Source organism: Adiantum capillus-veneris, chromosome 7 (genome assembly GCF_014529385.1).
Source record: "Adiantum capillus-veneris isolate H3 chromosome 7, ASM1452938v2, whole genome shotgun sequence".
Classification (NCBI taxonomy): Eukaryota; Viridiplantae; Streptophyta; class Polypodiopsida; order Polypodiales; family Pteridaceae; genus Adiantum; species Adiantum capillus-veneris.
Genome location: NC_140937.1, coordinates 93,324,734 through 93,342,734, shown reverse-complemented (window position 1 = coordinate 93,342,734; position 18,001 = coordinate 93,324,734). Strand labels below are relative to the sequence as shown.

Below are 18,001 nucleotides of genomic sequence, written 5' to 3'. Positions count from 1 at the left end.
ACATATCTGGGGGTGGTATTCACGGGACCGAGGTTTACCCTGAGGAGACCAGCAGAGACTAGACTATCCAGAGCCTATGCGGCATTAGGAGCGCTACAAAGGATGTGTTCGCAGGTTCAGTTTCAAGAACCACGAACAAAACTATGGCTCTTTGATACTTTGGTTGCTTCAGCTATGCTTTATGGGGTCCAAGTTTGGGGACCACCTGTGAATCATGACAGTTGGAGGAACATGGAGAGACCCTTGGTATTTATGATATCCCGGATGATTAGAGCTAAGGCCTCTATACCACATGCGATTATTCGAGCGGAGGTAGCCGCCCCTCCTATAGAGATTGAGGCTCTTACCAGATCAGTGTCCTTTATGCACAGTCTATGGGATACACATAGAGGCAGATATACTAGACTGGCTCTTGAGTACTCTAGACAGTTAGCGATGCAGGGAGATGCATCATGTTGGTATGCACAGATGACCTCATGGTTTGAGAGGCATCCCTTTCAGTATTCCCTGGATGCACCCTCCCTGCCAGTCACACGGACGGAGATCACTAGACTCATTCGTCAAGATCTTATACAGTTAGACACCAGGAAGAGCACCTTCTCCAACTTTCAGGGGATGGGTTTGAGACTCGTCCGAACTACATGGACACTCATTTATCTCATGGTCTACGATGTGCTATTGGTCAGATTCGCACATCCTCACACCAGCTCAAGATCGAGACGGGTAGATTCAGAGGGATACCACCAGAGTCTAGGATATGTCAACTATGCGGTAGAGAGCCAGAGACAGAGCTACACTACATATGCCACTGCACTGTGTATTATGAGATACAAGGGCGCTTCCATTGCTTATTCAGGGAGGGTTTTGGACCCCTAGATAGAGTCATGAGGTATCAGGACCAGAGATGCCTTGGCTTATATCTACTTGAGCTACACCGACATAGAGACAGTCTGTTGGGGAGACATGGAGTACGACAGTCGCAGAGACAGATCACAAACTTCTTTGGATCGAGGGAGCCAAGAGACCAACCACCAGCACAGGGTTGTACCCGCATTCATACCAGAGGCACCTTCATTGACAGGGCGATTGAGCTCGGGAGATCAAGACGACCACGACCGAGACACAGGAGCACACTACATCGACGGAGACTCCAGCAGAGGATCAGAGGCATTCTAGCACGACACCCAGATTGTCATTGAGGGCCTATTCTACATTTTCACATTTCACATTTCACACTTCATTTCAGTTTTCATTTTTAGTTTCAGTACTTTTTGTACTTGTACTTCAGACATTGTATTAGATTCACCACTTTGTATCTGATGGTCTCATAGGTCATTTTGGCCTTTTGAAGACGTTAATATATCATTTCATGTCTCTCGCAGGCTATCAGTACAAGCTTCCAAAATCACGCAAGCAAGCAATAAATCATGGCCAAACATTGCTCTTCAATACGCGTGCTTATCATTTGACAACAAAAGTACTAGGTGCTTGAACTGAATTAAATTAGAGATGTTTCAGTACCAATTACAAAAAGGAGGATTATGATTGATAAGAACCTAAACTCCATCTGTTACTCCTACTTTTCCATATTCAAACTGCGCGCCCCACTTTAGTTAAAAATCAAGCAAAAGAAATTTTTCTTCCAGAAACCCGAATCTCCTGTTTCTACACTAAAAAAGCAACATCAGTATACCCAAGGAACTATCTTGTAAGGCACCTTCTTGCAGTATGCAGCCCAGTACTTCCCATACCTGCAGAATAACCACAATCAAAATTAAAACTGGAAGGATAAACAAATATCTGCTTTGACTCAGCCAATATAAAGGGGAGAAAAGTACTTGGATTTGCACCGATGGTCATCCCTTTTAGACCGGTCAAATAGCAGGATGGTAAGAAAAATGACATAAAAATATGGTAAAAACTGTCATAACAAACACTCATAATTTAGCCATTTCAATCTGACAAAGCCCAGATGTAACATGCTTGAATACATAGCCATATAATACTTACATGGGAAAACAATGCTGGTACACTCCAGAAAAAAGCAGCTAATATCTCCCACATATAATGAAAATGCCGAGAAATACCCCACCTGTAATATGAAAAGAACCCAAATTGGCAAAACCACAATTTACCAGAAAAATTGGACCAGGTCGATTACATTACCAGCCAGAGCATAAAAGCAAGCTCGATTTGGTCTCTCCAGTCTCTGTAACATAAACTGCATCTATCTGCACATGATGGGTCAGTCTATGAGTGCTCATGTATGCGTACAAACTGTAAACCCCTAGAAGTGTGTCCTGGATCATGGAGATTATAGTTCAAGGAAAAGTCAACTTTTGCATACCCAAGCAAAGAATTATTTTGTGAAAACTCACATCCGAGACGAAGTAAAAGCACTTCAAACCATTTTCCCGCCAAGCATAATAAGCAATCACTAGCTTGTCATAAAGCATGGCAATATAAAACACACGGGTAATTCACACACAGAAGTGTATGCACACAAAACCAAAGAAAACAGTCACCATAATTAAAATGGATTGGGCTACAAAGTCTTGCAGCAAAACACTAAAGTACCTGGAAAATCCACAACACAGGAGATGGAATTCATGACAAACCTTTGAAGGTGGCTTTCCCCAGATATTGCATTTTCCATTTGTCCTTCGAAAAACTTGTCTTTGTCGATCACAATCATAATTGATGTAAATACAGGCAACCCCAGCCAAAAAGATACTTAAAGCCACCTGAAAACATTTTAATCTCTCTCTCTCTCTCTCTCTCTCTCTCTCTCTCTCTCTCTCTCTCTCTCTCTCTCTCTCTCTGTGTGTGTGTGTGTGTGTGTGTGTGTGTGTGTGTGTGCGCACTCACGCTGCTGCTGCTGCCCCTCGCGCTCCTGCTGCTGCTGAAGCGCACTGCTGCTGCCTGCATTGCCCGCCCGCTGCCTTGTTCACCCCCAACATTCTCGCACAGCCAGCCCCGCCACACACCCACCCAACCCCCCCCCCCCTCAGAATTACAGGGAAACAAAGAAACAGGAAAATCCCAAATTTCAGTTGGAGATTTTTGAAAGAAAGTGCAAGGACCTGCAAGGTTACAAAAGGCAGAACAGCTCTGACAAAAACTCTGCGGAAAATCAGAAAAGCAAATATCAAGAATGTATGATTGATTTGGGGAAACCCTATGTATACATTATGCGGGACAGGGATGTATGTGTGATGTGGACATAGTGGGTTGGTTGGCTTGGCAGAAGTACAGATTGTATTTTTGATGGAGGTCATGAGTGCTTCGCCAGTGTGTAAGCCCCATCCGAAGGCAACCTTTGTGCTTATAAACAAGCGGATTACACAAATGGAGAGGGAGATGAAAGACTCGAAAGCAGATATGGAAGGATGGTGGAAAGAGAAGGCCAACCTTCTTCAAATGTTTCTCAATGAAGGCACGCAGTGGAAGAAAGAGAAAGAGGACCTGCACGCAGAGCTACAAGCACTTAGGGCGGACTCCAAAGCACTTAGGGAAGAGGTCTCAGCTCTCAAGCGAGAACTTGCTAATACTAAATAGAGCAAGCAGTGGACTAGAGCAAGGGGAATTCCAGCCTTCGGTAATAGAGGAAATCAAGGTCATCAAAGAGCAGGTATGGATGATCAAAGAGGAGGAGAAACATAAGGTGTTAAAGACGTCTTCATGGATGGATGTGATCACGAAGACACAAAAGAAGGCGGATGAGGCCAAGAAATGGATAGAAGTCGCTAAGAAAGAGAAAGGGAAAGAAACCACACCTGTCCCCTCTCCTATAATCATCAACATGACTCTAGAAGAAGAACAGCGAAGGAAAACTAGAGCTTTGCATATAAGAGTAACCGGTCTAAAAGACCGAGATGATGTGGAAGGGGAAGTTAAAGAACTTCTCCGCATGATGGGTAGTGAGGCTAGTCATACAAAGGCATGGAGGGTGGGGACGAAGACAAGGCAATGGGGAGACTTCAAAAGAGAGAGCTTTAATCGTCCGTTTTCCATCCATGGAGGCAAAGGGGAGGTAAAGATAGTTATCAACAAATCTTTCTTTCCAACCAAGGGATTTTTCAGACTAAGACATTTGGACTTCAAAAATTTGCCTAACAGTACTCGAAGTTGAGTACTATGAGACTCTCTTAGCTCCAAATCTTCATAAGAGTAGTTCTCAAGGGTATACAAGAGCTTAAATAGGATCCTTATATTATACCTTTCAAATAATTTATAAGAAAAAGAACCCAATTCAATTGCTCTAGATAGGTAAATCAATCTCCGTTTGAAATCTCTATAAGCAAAAATTCTATGGTTAGAAGGGTCATCACTCTCAATTCTAGAGATCGAAGCCCTAGGGAGACCTTGTACACTACTAGAAATAGTGTTGTGCAAGACAACTTGATTGATTTCAAGGATAGAAGGCGGATACGAACGAGAACCTTTAGGAATCCAAGTTCTTTTAAACTGACTTGAAGGGAGAACTAACTCGGGTTTGGGATGCCTTCGCCAAAGCATAGGTTTCTTATGGTAAATTGTCTTAGTTTTACATAAAGAAGACTTTCCTTCCAAGTTGAAACCTTTAGGGAAAAAAGTATGCAAACTTCTCATCCAAAACAACTCTCGAGGCCACGCTGATTTATAGAACTCTTTAGAGTTTCTAAAATTACCTTCTATGTGCTCAATGGGAAAACAACGGAAAGACTCAAACCCATGTTTTGCTATTGCCGCATACAAGGGTTTCACACTTTCACGTACGGTGCTCTTACTTTGAACTTTTCTCGCTTCTCTTACATGTTCCTGAAAACGGACAAAAGTTGTTCGAAAGGTTTGGCCAACATACATCATAGAACTATCGTGAATATTATAAATAACATAAATAACTTGAGAGGTATGAATCGGACTTAGAGGACGATCTACCGCAAGATGTTTTTTCCTTAAACGCCTCAAACGATTGAGGGCTTTTATGGAAGAACTTGTGTAATCAATACTAACTAAGACATTCTTAAAAGAAGCCCAACGAATAGGACCATCACCAAAAACATGCAAATTCTTCAAATTAGACTTAGCTAAAAACTTTCTTTCTTGATACAGATTATGACTACTTCTAGCTACTGAAAAGAAAGAAGGGTCGAAAAGACGTACCTGAGAGTCATCAACATTGCTGGTTGAAGCTGAAGAAGAAGTAAAAGTGTTTTTCATTTTTGTAGTAAGGTCAGTGTTTCAGATCAACGCCCGCCTCAAGGCTAAAGATCCTAAGGTTAGATTGGTGCTAGCCACACCCCTCATTTGTATAGCAGGGCTGCTGCCAAGCATTGAGGTCCTTAAATAAGGCTGCCAGCTACACTCAAAAGATCATCGACAATAGCGTGCAATCGAGTGCCCGTGATCCCTTGCTAGAATCACTACTCAACCTCTCCTCTCACAAGAGATATTTCATGAAACCACACAAGAAACCCTTGATCGAAGGGACCCAAATTAAGATGTTATTTTTATTTTTTAAGAGTTTTAACAAAAAAACATTATTTATTAAAAACATGCAATCTACAAAGTTAGATTTATAATTTTCTCACTACAACAACCAAACACACACACACACACACACACACACACACACAATCAAAAACAAAAAACAACAAATAGATAAATCAAAACAAATTAAAAAATAGTAAAAGACATAACACTTAAACAAACCAAAATCAAGACGAAAAGAAGCTCTACACAATAAATCACGATACAACCAAAATTACAAAAAGACCCATTACTTATAAAACAAGTTTATTTAAAACAAGGAATAAAAGTAATACACACATAAAATCACATCGACACACACATGAGTATAAGATCGGTAGCTGTTGGGGTATGCACACCCTCCCAATATATCTTCGTGAAGCTCAACAGTTGGTCACCACTCGGACGAAAATCAAAAAGAGTATCATAACCCGATAACAGAGCAAGAGCAACATAAAAAACCATCCTCAACAGTAGTTTTTTCAAAAAAAAATTCTGCAACTAAAAAACATATGGCCAAGGAAGCGGACCTGTGTGCTAGAAGAAGTGAGCTCCATGCTTCAATACCACGCAGAATTTTCAAGGCAACCACAAAACAAAGCTAAGTGAGGGCCAAAGAAGAGCCCTCACCTCATTATATAGAGGACGGAGGGAGAGAGGCGGTCCGCTAGATCGAAGTAATGAGTAGAATCGTCATGAGTGTACCGACTATATTACACGACAGTGAGGCCGCCTATAGTTGCAAAGAGAGCCCCTACACCTTCACGGCAAATAATGGTAGTAGGGTAGCAAACTAATAAGTAAAACCTACTTGCAGGTAATATATACAAGCCTAGTCCTGTGGTGTGAGGTTTTTTTCAAAAAGCCAGAAACTATAGCTAAGTACCACAGAGTGTGTGCGCGCGCGCGTGTGTGCGCGTGAGCGCACCTGTGTGATCGTCTATGCACAGTTGGTTCAGGCCTCTCTAACACCTTTTGTCTTTAGAGACAAAATGGGCATCCTTCCCCTCCTCCTTCACTAGTAGTGGAGGAGTGCACTACATGGTGTAGCATCAGAGGCATACCCAAAGACTCTGCCGGATCGGAGGCGACATTCTGGGAGCATGCCCCAAAATAGTTGGTATGATGAGGAGTGCAAAGAGATAAGAGCCCAGCTTCAGAGGGATCTCCCTTTAGGAGTCATCACTTTCAGACAGTCTCAGATTGCTTCTCAACGCTTTGTGCGACGGAAGAAACAAGCTTACTTGGCTCAGATGGAACGAGACTTGTATCAGTTGTTCGAGTAGAGACTCGGGAGAGGTATAGTGACTCTTTCATGAGCACTCCCCTACCCCAATGATTACTTCTCCTGATGTGTGGGGCTAGTATGGAACCCCATCGAGATCCTACAGAGCCATGCCCACCTACGAGCACCTTCTTTACCACTGAGATAATAAAGAGAGCCATTGACAGGATGAAGACCAGGAGGGCATATGACCAGCAGAGCACTTTATACATGCTGGGGATATGCTAGTAAAGGTTTTTGCAGTGTTGTTCAATCGTGTCATGTGTGAGGGATAACCTGAGACTTGGAGGTTGTCTACTATTGTGCCTATCTTCAAGGCAGGTGATCCTACAGAGCCGGGGAATTACCGCACTATTATGGTTGGACACACATTGGCACAGTTGTATGCATCCATTCTTGAGCAGCAGTTGAGTAATTCAGCAACAGGTGAGGGTGTACACGCAAAGGGTCAAGCTAGTTTCAAGAGGGATTTCTCCACTCTTGATCATATTCTGACACTCAGAGCCATCATTGAGGAGGGCACGTTACATGGGAGACAGATTTATAGTGGCTTTGTGGATTTCTGCAAAGCATTTGGCATGGTGCCGAGAGCTCGATTGATGTGCAGACTGCAAGAGATGGGGATACCCACAGTGTTGATTTTGGCGATTATGGATTTATACAGATCAATGATGGGACATGTACGCACCCCGGAGGAGATATCTGACCGAGTTCACTCCACTATTGGGGTGAAACACAGTTGCCCATTGTCTCCTACTCTATTTGGTATGTATGTTGATGAGGTGTCTGATTACATTGACAGAGAGGGCGATAAAGGTGCTCAGCTGGCAAGGACGTGGATCCCATTGTTGTTATGTGTTGATGATATTGTGATGATCTCTGACTCACCAGAGGGTATGCAACGACATTTGGATGCATTACACAGTTTTGCAGAGGATAGTGGATTGTTTGTAAACCTTGGTAAAACCAAGATTATGGTGTTTAACACCACACCACAGAAGATCAAGAGATCACCAACTACTTTCACATATGGTCAGGATATCGTGGAGTATACAGATGCATACAGGAGTCTTCACTGGAACGAGGTTCTCGTAAGAGCAACAGAGACTAGACTGACGAGAGGTTATGCGGCCTTGCGAGGCTTGGAGATGATGTGTTTGCAGGTTCAGTTTTAAGAACCTCGGACAAAGTTACGGCTCTTTGTTACTTTAGTCCCCTCAGCTGTGTTGTATGGGGTGCAGATAGGGGAACCTTCTGTAGGCCAGGATGGTTGGAGATGGTTGGAGAGGCCCTTGGTATCTATGATCTCTCGACTAATCAAAGCCAAGGCCTCAGTACCCCACGCTATCATTCGAGGGGACACTTCATGCTGGTATGCATAGATGACATATGTCATTGCACAATGTACTATGAGCTACATTACATATGTCATTGCACAGTGTACTATGAGATACGGGGCCATTTCCACTGCTTATTCAAAGAGGGTTTCGGTCCTTTCTCTAGGGTCACGAGTTATGAGGATCAGAGATGTCTTCGGCTATATCTACTTGAGTTACACAGATATATAGACACTTTACTGGGGAGAGCTAGAGAGAGACAGATTACAGATTTCTTTTCACTAGATATGGGACAGCCATAGGAGCAGCCATCACTGCACAGCTCGGCCCACACTCTTTCGACCACTACCGGCACTCTCACCGACCGAGCACTGGAGCTACGAAGATCGAGACGGCCACGATTGAGGAGACGGACTACACAGCATCGATGGAGACTACAGCAAAGGATTCAAGCCATACTCTCTCAACATCCAGAGTGCAGATGAGAATAGATTCTAGTAGTAGTAGTAATTTTTTTCTAGTTCTTCTGTACCCAGATATGGTATCAGATTCACTATTTTGTAACAGATTGGTCCCATAGGTCATTTTGGCTTTTTGAAGACGATAATATTTCATTTCATTCCATTCCTCTCTCTCTCTCTCTCTCTCTCTCTCTCTCTCTCTCTCTCTCTCTCTCTCTCTCTCTCTCTCTTTTTTTTTTGTAAAAATAAGGGCTATATATTACTGAGTACAATATAATCCCCAGCCGATGCCAAAATAGCCTATCACGTGGGGTGTACAAGCGGAATGTAAGGTTGAGAGCCACTATAGTGACAACTCGACTAGAACAATCTCATGGTGGTCTGTATGATGAGTGGAGGAGAAACCACTGAGGAGGTGCATAATGCCATGTAATCTGTCCACCGGTAAGTGTGAAGAAGAGTGGAGAACGGGCCCAACGCCGAAGGAAGTCAAATCGACGGGCCTCGGCTGCTCTAGATGTACCTCAGGAAGAATCCCACTGCCAAATGAGGGTGTGAATGATGTCCAACCAAATGGCAGTGAGGGTATCCGGAAGGAGCTGTGGAGCCTCTCTCTCTCTCTCTCTCTCTCTCTCTCTCTCTCTCTCTCTCTCTCTCTCTCTCTCTCTCTCTCTCTCTCTCTCTCTCTCTCTCTCTCTCTCTCTCTCTCTCTCTCTCTCTCTCTCTCTCTCTCTCTCTCTCTCTCTCTCTCTCTCTCTCTCTCTCTCTCTCTCTCTCTCTCTCTCTCTCTCTCTCTCTCTCTCTCTCTCTCTCTCTCTCTCTCTCTGTGTGTGTGTGTGTGTGTGTGTGTGTGTGTGTGTGCAGACACACTGTCACAGGCTCCACAGCAGCACGCAACTTTAGGTGAAGACGCAGCACTACGCGCAAGCGGGCAGCTTACAAAGTGCAGTGTGGGGGCTTGCGCGTTGTTGAAGGCGGGCGCGCAGCAGTAGCTCAGAAGTACATGGGTGCTACATCTGCTACTACAGCCTGCAAGGCTGCCACCTACGTTTGTGGACAGCATGTGACCTGTGCCAACGACCAACCTTCTTGAATCTTACAGATGATTCAAGACTCAGGATGCAAACTACAACTGATGGACGCTTCGAGGCAGGTCGAGGCACTCTGTATTTTGCAGAGTTTGCACATCTTGAACTTTGAAGTTTGAAGAGAGAAATTGGAATCTACACGGCTTGTGTTAGGATTGTATCCGAGCTCAAGTGTTTATTATTTTCATTGGCCCAGACTTGAAATACATTATACAAGGGTTGTTATGATGGAGGTCATGAGCGCTTCACCAGTCTGCAAGACGCGTACGAAGGCAACCTTCATGCGTACAAACAAGCAGATAACACAGGTGGAAAGGGAGATGAAGGAATGGCAAGCAGAGATAGAAGGATGGTGGAATGAGAAGGCCAACCTTCTTCAATTATTCCTCAACGAAGGCACGCAATGCAAGCAGGAGAAAGAGGACCTGCACGCAGAGATACAAGCACTTGGGGCGGATTCACGAGCACTCAAAGAAGAGGTCTCAGCCCTCGAGCGAGAGCTTGTTGATAGAGCAAGCAGTGGACAAGAGGAAGGTGAATTCAAGCCCTCAGTGATAGAGGTGTACAGTGCAGCGGAAGTGGATATTGATATTCCTCAAGATGAGTGCTCCGAACTGTGCTCAAGGGTTCCTTTTACTTACGGAAGGGAGAGCCTTCCGTTCCTTTAGAGAGAGAATGCAATGATCAAACAAAGTGAATGCTACTGTGAATGAAAGTGTTCAGACTGAGAGAAAGAGAGAGAAGAATACGACACCAGACGGTTCTCAAACCCTCTTCCAAGGGCCCCCCTCTTTATGGCGAGAGAGGTCTATGCTATAGATTGCACAATTCTCGTACAATGATCTAGATGCAATGGACTTGCCGGCGATGTCGACGACAACAATGACGACGACAAGGACAAGCTGAAAACTGAAAACGCTAGGGCTGAAGTGCTAAAATCTGGAAAACGCTGACTTTCCATTGAAAACTGACACTGCGTCGGCGAGGATGGCGATGACAACAACTCGACCACGATGCGCTGAAAACGCAAATGGTGACATCTGAAAACAACGGGCTGAAAATGTAAACGTTGGCTGACTCGACCGTACGGCGAGGATCTGCTGCGGGTGGGTGAGATCTACGAAGCTAGGGGCTAGATCTGCAGAGGCTAAATGCTGAAAACTGAAAACGCTCGGCTATATGGCTGGATGGGGCTGCCGATGACTGAAAATGCTAGAGGGAATCTACTGCTAAAAACTGTTGGCTGATCTGGAACACCAAAATGCTAGCTGATTTGAATGGCTGAAAACGCTAAGGCCTTCTACTGGTCTTGCTGACAAGGTGCACTGTAAGTCGCCTGAGCTTCTTCTGCTGCCTGTTCTGCCTATAATGAGCGCCCCCTCTTCCCCTTATGTCACAAACTGGTGACGTGGCTTCCTTGTACATACACCCGCCCCACTGACATGCTGACATGGCAACAGCGTACGGACAGTTCCTGAAATTACGGTGCTTTCTGCGGAAATCCATACGGACAACTGACGTGGCAGATGCGTACGGAAAAGCAGCTTTTAGGTAGGCTTATTTCTACGCAAGAAGGATAGAAAGCTTTAATTTTTTAAGGTGATTTATTTACTAAGCAAGAGCGCTTGTGGGAAAAATTGCTTTATTTTTGTGGGAAAAACTGCTTTATTTTTGTGAAGGCTTTTTATGGGACAGCTTTTGGGGCTCTGCTTTTGGCATCCCTTGTAAAATCTTTATAGGTGTGGCTTGGCCTCTCACTTCTCAGAGCAACTGGACGCAGAGTCTGCGAGTGAGATCCAACCACTCACTCTACTTTGTGCAACAGATTAATACAAAATGAAATACCGAAAGGGACGCCAGTCTTTGGAGCCAATATCTCTAGGCACGGAACTCCGTCGGGCCGGTGGAATCAATTGTGAATTGTGAACTGTTTTGAAGTGAATTCCCGTCATGTCCCGGTAGAATCTTCACTTGGAGTGTCCAAGTTTGTTACAGTGGTATCAAAGCGCGGTCGATTTTTCTTCTACAGGGAAATCCGATCCTTTTTATGCGGCACTTATGGATTCAGACAGAGATTAGTCGACTTCCTCTACATCTGGAGATGCGGGAAGAGATCACGAAGAAGATTCACGCGAGTACGGCCCGCCTCGGCCTACTCAAGCGGAGCTTGAAGAGATGGAGCGTCGACGATTCATCGACGATGTAACAAAGATGATGCTAAATTTTGCGAACGACCTGAAATTTGCAAAATTTATGACCAAGACCTCCTTCAATGAGGTGCATTCACAGTGGTGGCAAACCACAGAACCACCCCTCAAACCGGCAATCACGAAACCTCCTTCTCCAAGGATGTTTACAGAGCAAGAATTAGGAGAGGTGGTTCATGCACGAATTTCTCAGCTTTTTGACGCGCAGAGCAAAGCCGAAAAGCACGACAAAACGCAGAAGAAAGGCACTGACTTCCGGGTTATTTGGGTCGTCAGTCTACATTTGCCTCGGCTAGAAAGCAGAAATAGCATGTGCGATTTGGAGTACCAAGTTCTTCTTCTTTAGACATTTCTTCTAGCTCCTCTAACTCGAGCGAAGCAAACAGAAAACGGAAAAAAGGAAGCAAAAAGCAAAGCTTCGGAAAGGGCAAGAAAAAGGCAAAGAAGTCTAAATCTCGCCCACTTATTGACAGTTTTACAGAGGACTCATCTTCGGATAGTTCGGACTCTGACGACAGCAGCTTTTATGCAAAGAAGAAGAATTTCTATAAAGCCAACCAGTATGACTTTCTGGAGGATAAAAGCAAGAAATTCCAAGAGTTCAAAGAAGGTGGACAATCGATTAAATTTGACACGTTTTCTGGATATCGAGATGCTTCGAAGGCTTTGGCCTTCATTCAACAGTTTGACATAGCTTTCTTTGGAGGGCGTTACTCAGAGCACTCCAAGATTCAGAGGGCTACCTCTTACTTCAAGGGAAATGCTCGAACTTGGTGGACTACGCTTCTATTAAACAAGATAGTGCCAGTTAAATGGCTGAAATTAACAAGGCTTTTAATTTCTCCTTGGTTGACTCAGGAGTACGAATGCAACATACGAACTACTTGGAATCATCTTCGGATGACCAAGAAGGATACATTGGACGCATATTGTGAGAGATTCTGGAGCTCTTTTCTACCAGCCTCTTCATTTAAGAAGATCTCGTTCAATAAACAGATTGGGCGGTTTACCTTGGAACTTCCTACAGAGATCCGAGATCACTGCTTAGAGCAAAAGTCAGATTCCATTCAGGAACTGATGAGTCATGCGAAACGGGGTTTTGCCAATCATTCAGGCAGTTTGACCTACCCCACATATGAAATCATGACGCAAAGGACTGGCCAGACTTCGAACAATGCAAGAAGAAAGAGCAAGAGCAACCCATAAAAGAATGAAAAGAATGCACGACCCAAGCTCACTCTTCGAGAAAGAGCTCTCTACATCAAAGAGGGGAAGTGTTTTGGATGCGGGGAAACTGGGCATCTCTCCACGAAGTGCCCTAGGAAGGCACTGAAAGAACAGAACGACAAGGATGAAGATAGGCCTGAGGGTTCAAACAGAGCTCTCAACAAAATCACCATTAAGAACAAAAAGGAGTCCCTTTCTCGTGCGGACCCACAGAAGTGACCGTCTTTCAGATATTGAAAGAGAAATTTACTACAAGACCAATTTTGACTTTGTTGGACTTGCAAAAGTCATTTGAAGTATATTGTGATGCTTGTGGTCGTAAACGTAGTGCGGTCTTAATGCAAGAAGGCCATGTCATTGCCTAGAAATGCCGATTGTTTTGAAGGCCAGAATTGACACCACAGATTTATGACAAAGAGCTTTTGGCGGTTATGCATGCTCTTACTCAGTGGCGACATTACCTACTCGGAGCGGATTTTACTGTCTTTACAGACCATCAAAGTTTACACTACTTCTTGTCACACAAGCAGCTATCGGAAAAGCAGATGCGGTCGGCGAACATCTTGTCACAGTTTCACTTCGAGATTGTCCATGTGCAAGGACAGAAGGATTTAGTTGCAAATGCTTTGTCCGGGAAACCGTTGGTTTTCGCTATTTCCGCCATACATCATAGGAGCTTCGAGGATGTGGTTGATCAATATGCCACAGATACAGATTTTGCAGATATTTTCACTCGGATACGGAATGGGGAGATAGTAGCGGGATATTCCATTCGGGATGGCTACTTGATGAAGAAAACCATGTTGTGCGTTACACAATCGTTGGAGGAAAAGGTTATGACCGAATGCCATTGTCTACCTTTTACGGGTCACCACGGCATTCCTACCACCTTGAAAGGGAAAGAGAGATACTTCTTTTGGCCGAGACTCAAGAAGGATGTGGACGATTTTGTGCGCATCTGCTTGGTATGGGTAAAGGCTGTAACAATCCCTATGCTTTATGCCTGTCAAGTATTGCAATGGTCTCTCGAGAACACAGAGTGGTCACGATGGTATCTAGACTGTTATTGACAGATTTAGCAAGCAAGCTCATTTCATTCCAGTAAAGAAAACACTCAAGCCGGATCACTTAGCGAGACTATTTGAGGCCCAGATTTTCAGATTACATGGCATGCCCGAGACGATTGTCTTCGACAAGGACCCCAGATTCACAAGTTTGTTTTGGAAGGCAATTTGGGAGAACATTGGCACGCGGTTGCAGTTCTCATCATCTTTCAAACCTCAGACAGACGGGCAATCTGAGATTGCCAATTCAGTGGTACTAGATTTATTGAAGTTTTACATACTTTCTTTATTGTTGAGAGGGTAAGCAAAGCCATTGACAAGATGAAGATAGGAAGAGCACAGGATCATGATGATCTAGTAGCAGAGCACTTCATTCATGCCAGAGATATGCTTCCAAAGCCTCTTGCTATGATGTTTAATAGAGCCATGTAGCAGGGTTTTCCTGAAACCTGGAGTATGTCCACAATTGTGTCTATCTTCAATTCGAGAGATCCTATGCTCCCGAGAATTACCGCACCATCATGGTTGGTCACACTCTGGCTAGGCTATATGCATCAATTCTTGAGCATGAATTAAGTAGATGGACAGAGGGAGAGGGCATACGGGCAACAGGACAGGCAGGGTTCACAAGAAGTTTCTCCACTCTTGATCAGATTTTGACACTCAGAGCCATTATTGAGGAGGGTAGACACCATGGCAGGAGGATTTATTATAGCTTTCTGGATTTCCGCAAAGCCTTTGATACAGTGCCACAAGCCAGACTCATACATAGATTGCAAGACATGGGGGTGCCCACATAGCTAATTTGGGGGATTTTAGCTTTGTATGGGATAGTGGTAGGGCAAGTGCGCACTACCCGGGGCATGTCCAACATGGTTCACTCCACAATTGAGGTGAAGAAGGGTTGTCGACTCTCTTTGAGATATATATAGATGAGTTTTCACATTATGTACAGACACAGGGTGATAGAGGTGCCCAGCAGGCAGGGACACGGATCCCATTGCTATTATCTACTGATGATATTGTGTTGATCTCAGATTCTCCAGAGAGGTTGCAACATCATTTGGATGCATTGCATGTATTTGCACAAGATTGGATTGCTTGTGAACCTTAGTAAGACCAAGGTAATGGTGTTTAACACTACGGCGCAGTAGGTAAGGAGATCCGCCCCCATCTTTACATATGGTCGAGAGACTGTGGAGTATGCAGATGCATATACTTACCTTGGGATGATTTTCAGTGGTCCAATATTTTCCGTGAGGCGTGTAGCAGATATGAGATTCACCAAAGCCTATGCAGCATTGGGAAGACTTCAGGCTATGTTCGCAGGTTCAGTTCCAGGTACGTCGCACAAAGCTTTGGCTCTCTCACAATTTAGTCACTTCGGCCATGCTGTACGGCGTAGAGATATGGGGCCCCTCAGTTGATCATCATAGCAGAGCTGGAATACTGATGGATGGAGATGAATGGAGAGGCCCTTGGTGTCGATGATTTCTCGGATGATTAGGGCCAAGGCCTCAGTACCACATGACATTGTTAGGGCGGAGCTCGTTGCTCCTCCATTGGTAGTGGAGGCACTCACTCGATTAGATTCATTTATGCATAGCACATGGGCTCTCCCTAGAGATAGATATGCTCGATTAGCACTGGAGTCTTCACGACAACTCGCATTGCAAGGAGATAGATCATGTTGGTATGCCGAGATGGCATCTTAGTTTCAGTTACATGGTTTTGGTATGGATCGGCTACCCCCATTTCAGTACTCTAGATGCACCCCCCATCTCCCTCACTAGGGCAGAGATTATCAGGCTTATCACACATGACTTGATTTAGCTGGATACGAAGAGGACATGAATACAGCCTACACATGAGTTGGGTACGAAGATGGCTTTCTATAGAAAGCATCTTCTCAAGCTTAAGGAGGATGGTTTTGTGATCAGACCATGATACATGGATACTCATCTATCCCACGGGATAGGATGTAGTTAGAGATTGAGACAGGCAGATTTAGAGGAGTACCCACTGAGTCCAAGATTTGTGAGGTGTGCTAGATATAGCCCGAGAGAGAGCTACATTACATATGTCACTGCCCATTATACAATGAGATACAACGCCGCTTTCACTATCTATTCAAAGAGGGTTTTGGACCACTCTCTAGAGTCATGAGACACCAGGATCGAAAATGCCTCGGATTATACTTACTGGAGATTCGCAAACACAAAGAAGACCTCTTGAGGAAGGGCACAATGAGAGAGAACCAGCAACAGTGGCAGATTATAGATTTCTTTCAGTCACAAACAGAGTTCGAGCAGCCCCACAACATAGCAGCACCACAGGAATACTGCTTGATTGGGCGATAGACTTGGGGCGGTCCCGTCACCCACGAATGAGGGGGCCCTCTCGACATCGACGCGGATTGCGACAGAGGATCCATACCATATTGGCGCAACATAGCTCAAGAGTGCTTACCATGGAGGACATTGAACCTCTACGGCCTTTTGGATATTGATGTCTTTGTTGAGAGCTCCATTGTGTCGCCCCCGCCCCCCTCTTTAATCCCCCTTCGTATCAACTTCCACCCCATCCCTACCCACTATTCTCTTTTCACTTCTTTGTTATTTTGTACCCGGACCTGGTATTAGATTAACCACATGTAAGATTTTGGTCTCATAGGTCATTTTGACCTTTTGAAGACGTTCATATTATATTTCATTTCATCTTTCTCTTTTCAAGCCCAAGCTTTACTAGAACCACAAGTTCGAAAACCAGAGGGTGTGATCCTTGTCCCACCTACACCAAGAATCCCACCAAACCAGGAACGAAAAGAGCCAGATTCCAGTCACGAGTACGAACAAAAGCTCAAGGACCCCGCATTAGATCCAAGGATAGCGCTGAATACCACGAATAACTCTTCCGAGGGATTTCATATAGGTATACCTGACAGCTGTAAAGAAATAGATGGTCTTGACGAATTGTGGAAACAAGTCAGAGAGGCCTATGAAACAAGTGAGATAACAAGAGTAAACTAGACGGACGATGGAAGAGGAGTGTCTCTTCAACCAATAGAGGAAATTGACATTGGATCTTAAATGAATCTAGAAGTGGAGTCGTATTGGGGAGACAAAGGATCTGCATAGTCTATGGACAGTCAACCCCATTCACTAAGAATACTACCGTCCTGTACGAGAGAATATGAGGCCAAGTCAGATGTTGTTGCAGTCCCATCACAAAGACTGTCTCCCAACAAGGACATCGATTCAAAAGGATTGATAGCCATTTTGTCGACACTAGTCAATTGTACGAAAACGTTAACCGAATTGCTCAGAATACGATTAAATATACGGGCTACTGTGGGAAAATGCCTGGAGAAATTTAGGATTAAAAAATCAATGACTCAAATCGAGGAAGAGATCAAAGAGCTTAAAATGCCTCAGCTAAACACTAAGCTAGTGCCATTAAACAAGGTCGACGAGTAATATGAGGGAGAAGATGGGAACACTACTCTTCCCGTGGAATTCCAAGGTGTAAAAACCATGGCAATCCTTTACGGTGGAGCTAGTGTTGCCATCGCAACAAAAGAGGTCTGAAAAAAATGGGGAAAATCAGCAATGAGGGCTACTAGAATGAAACTACATCTTGTAGACGGACACATGGAAAGGCCCATAGGACTATTAGAAAAAGCAGTTGTTACTTCCTGTGGTATTGAATATGAGCAAACCTGTGCTATTGTTGACTTTGATAAGAAGATCAACTATGATATCATTCTAAGAAGACCATTCATGAGACAATTGAAAATGGTCCAAGATTGGGAATATGACTAT

The 18,001-nt window shown here is 44.3% G+C and overlaps 1 protein-coding gene across 1 annotated transcript in view; it reads right to left on the bottom strand.

Moving 5' to 3' along the window:
* Positions 1–1,481: 1,481 nt before the first annotated feature.
* DWF5 (Ergosterol biosynthesis ERG4/ERG24 family) overlaps positions 1,482–18,001 on the bottom strand; it is a 50,419-nt gene continuing 33,899 nt past the window's right edge. The window contains exons 9-13 of the mRNA XM_086516241.1: positions 2,619–2,744; positions 2,167–2,231; positions 2,011–2,092; positions 1,839–1,921; positions 1,482–1,751 (exon numbers count right to left, since the gene is read on the bottom strand). Of these exons, the coding sequence (XP_086372367.1) occupies positions 1,685–1,751; positions 1,839–1,921; positions 2,011–2,092; positions 2,167–2,231; positions 2,619–2,744 (423 nt within the window). The 3' untranslated portion in view covers positions 1,482–1,684. The remainder of the gene's footprint in view (positions 1,752–1,838; positions 1,922–2,010; positions 2,093–2,166; positions 2,232–2,618; positions 2,745–18,001) is intronic.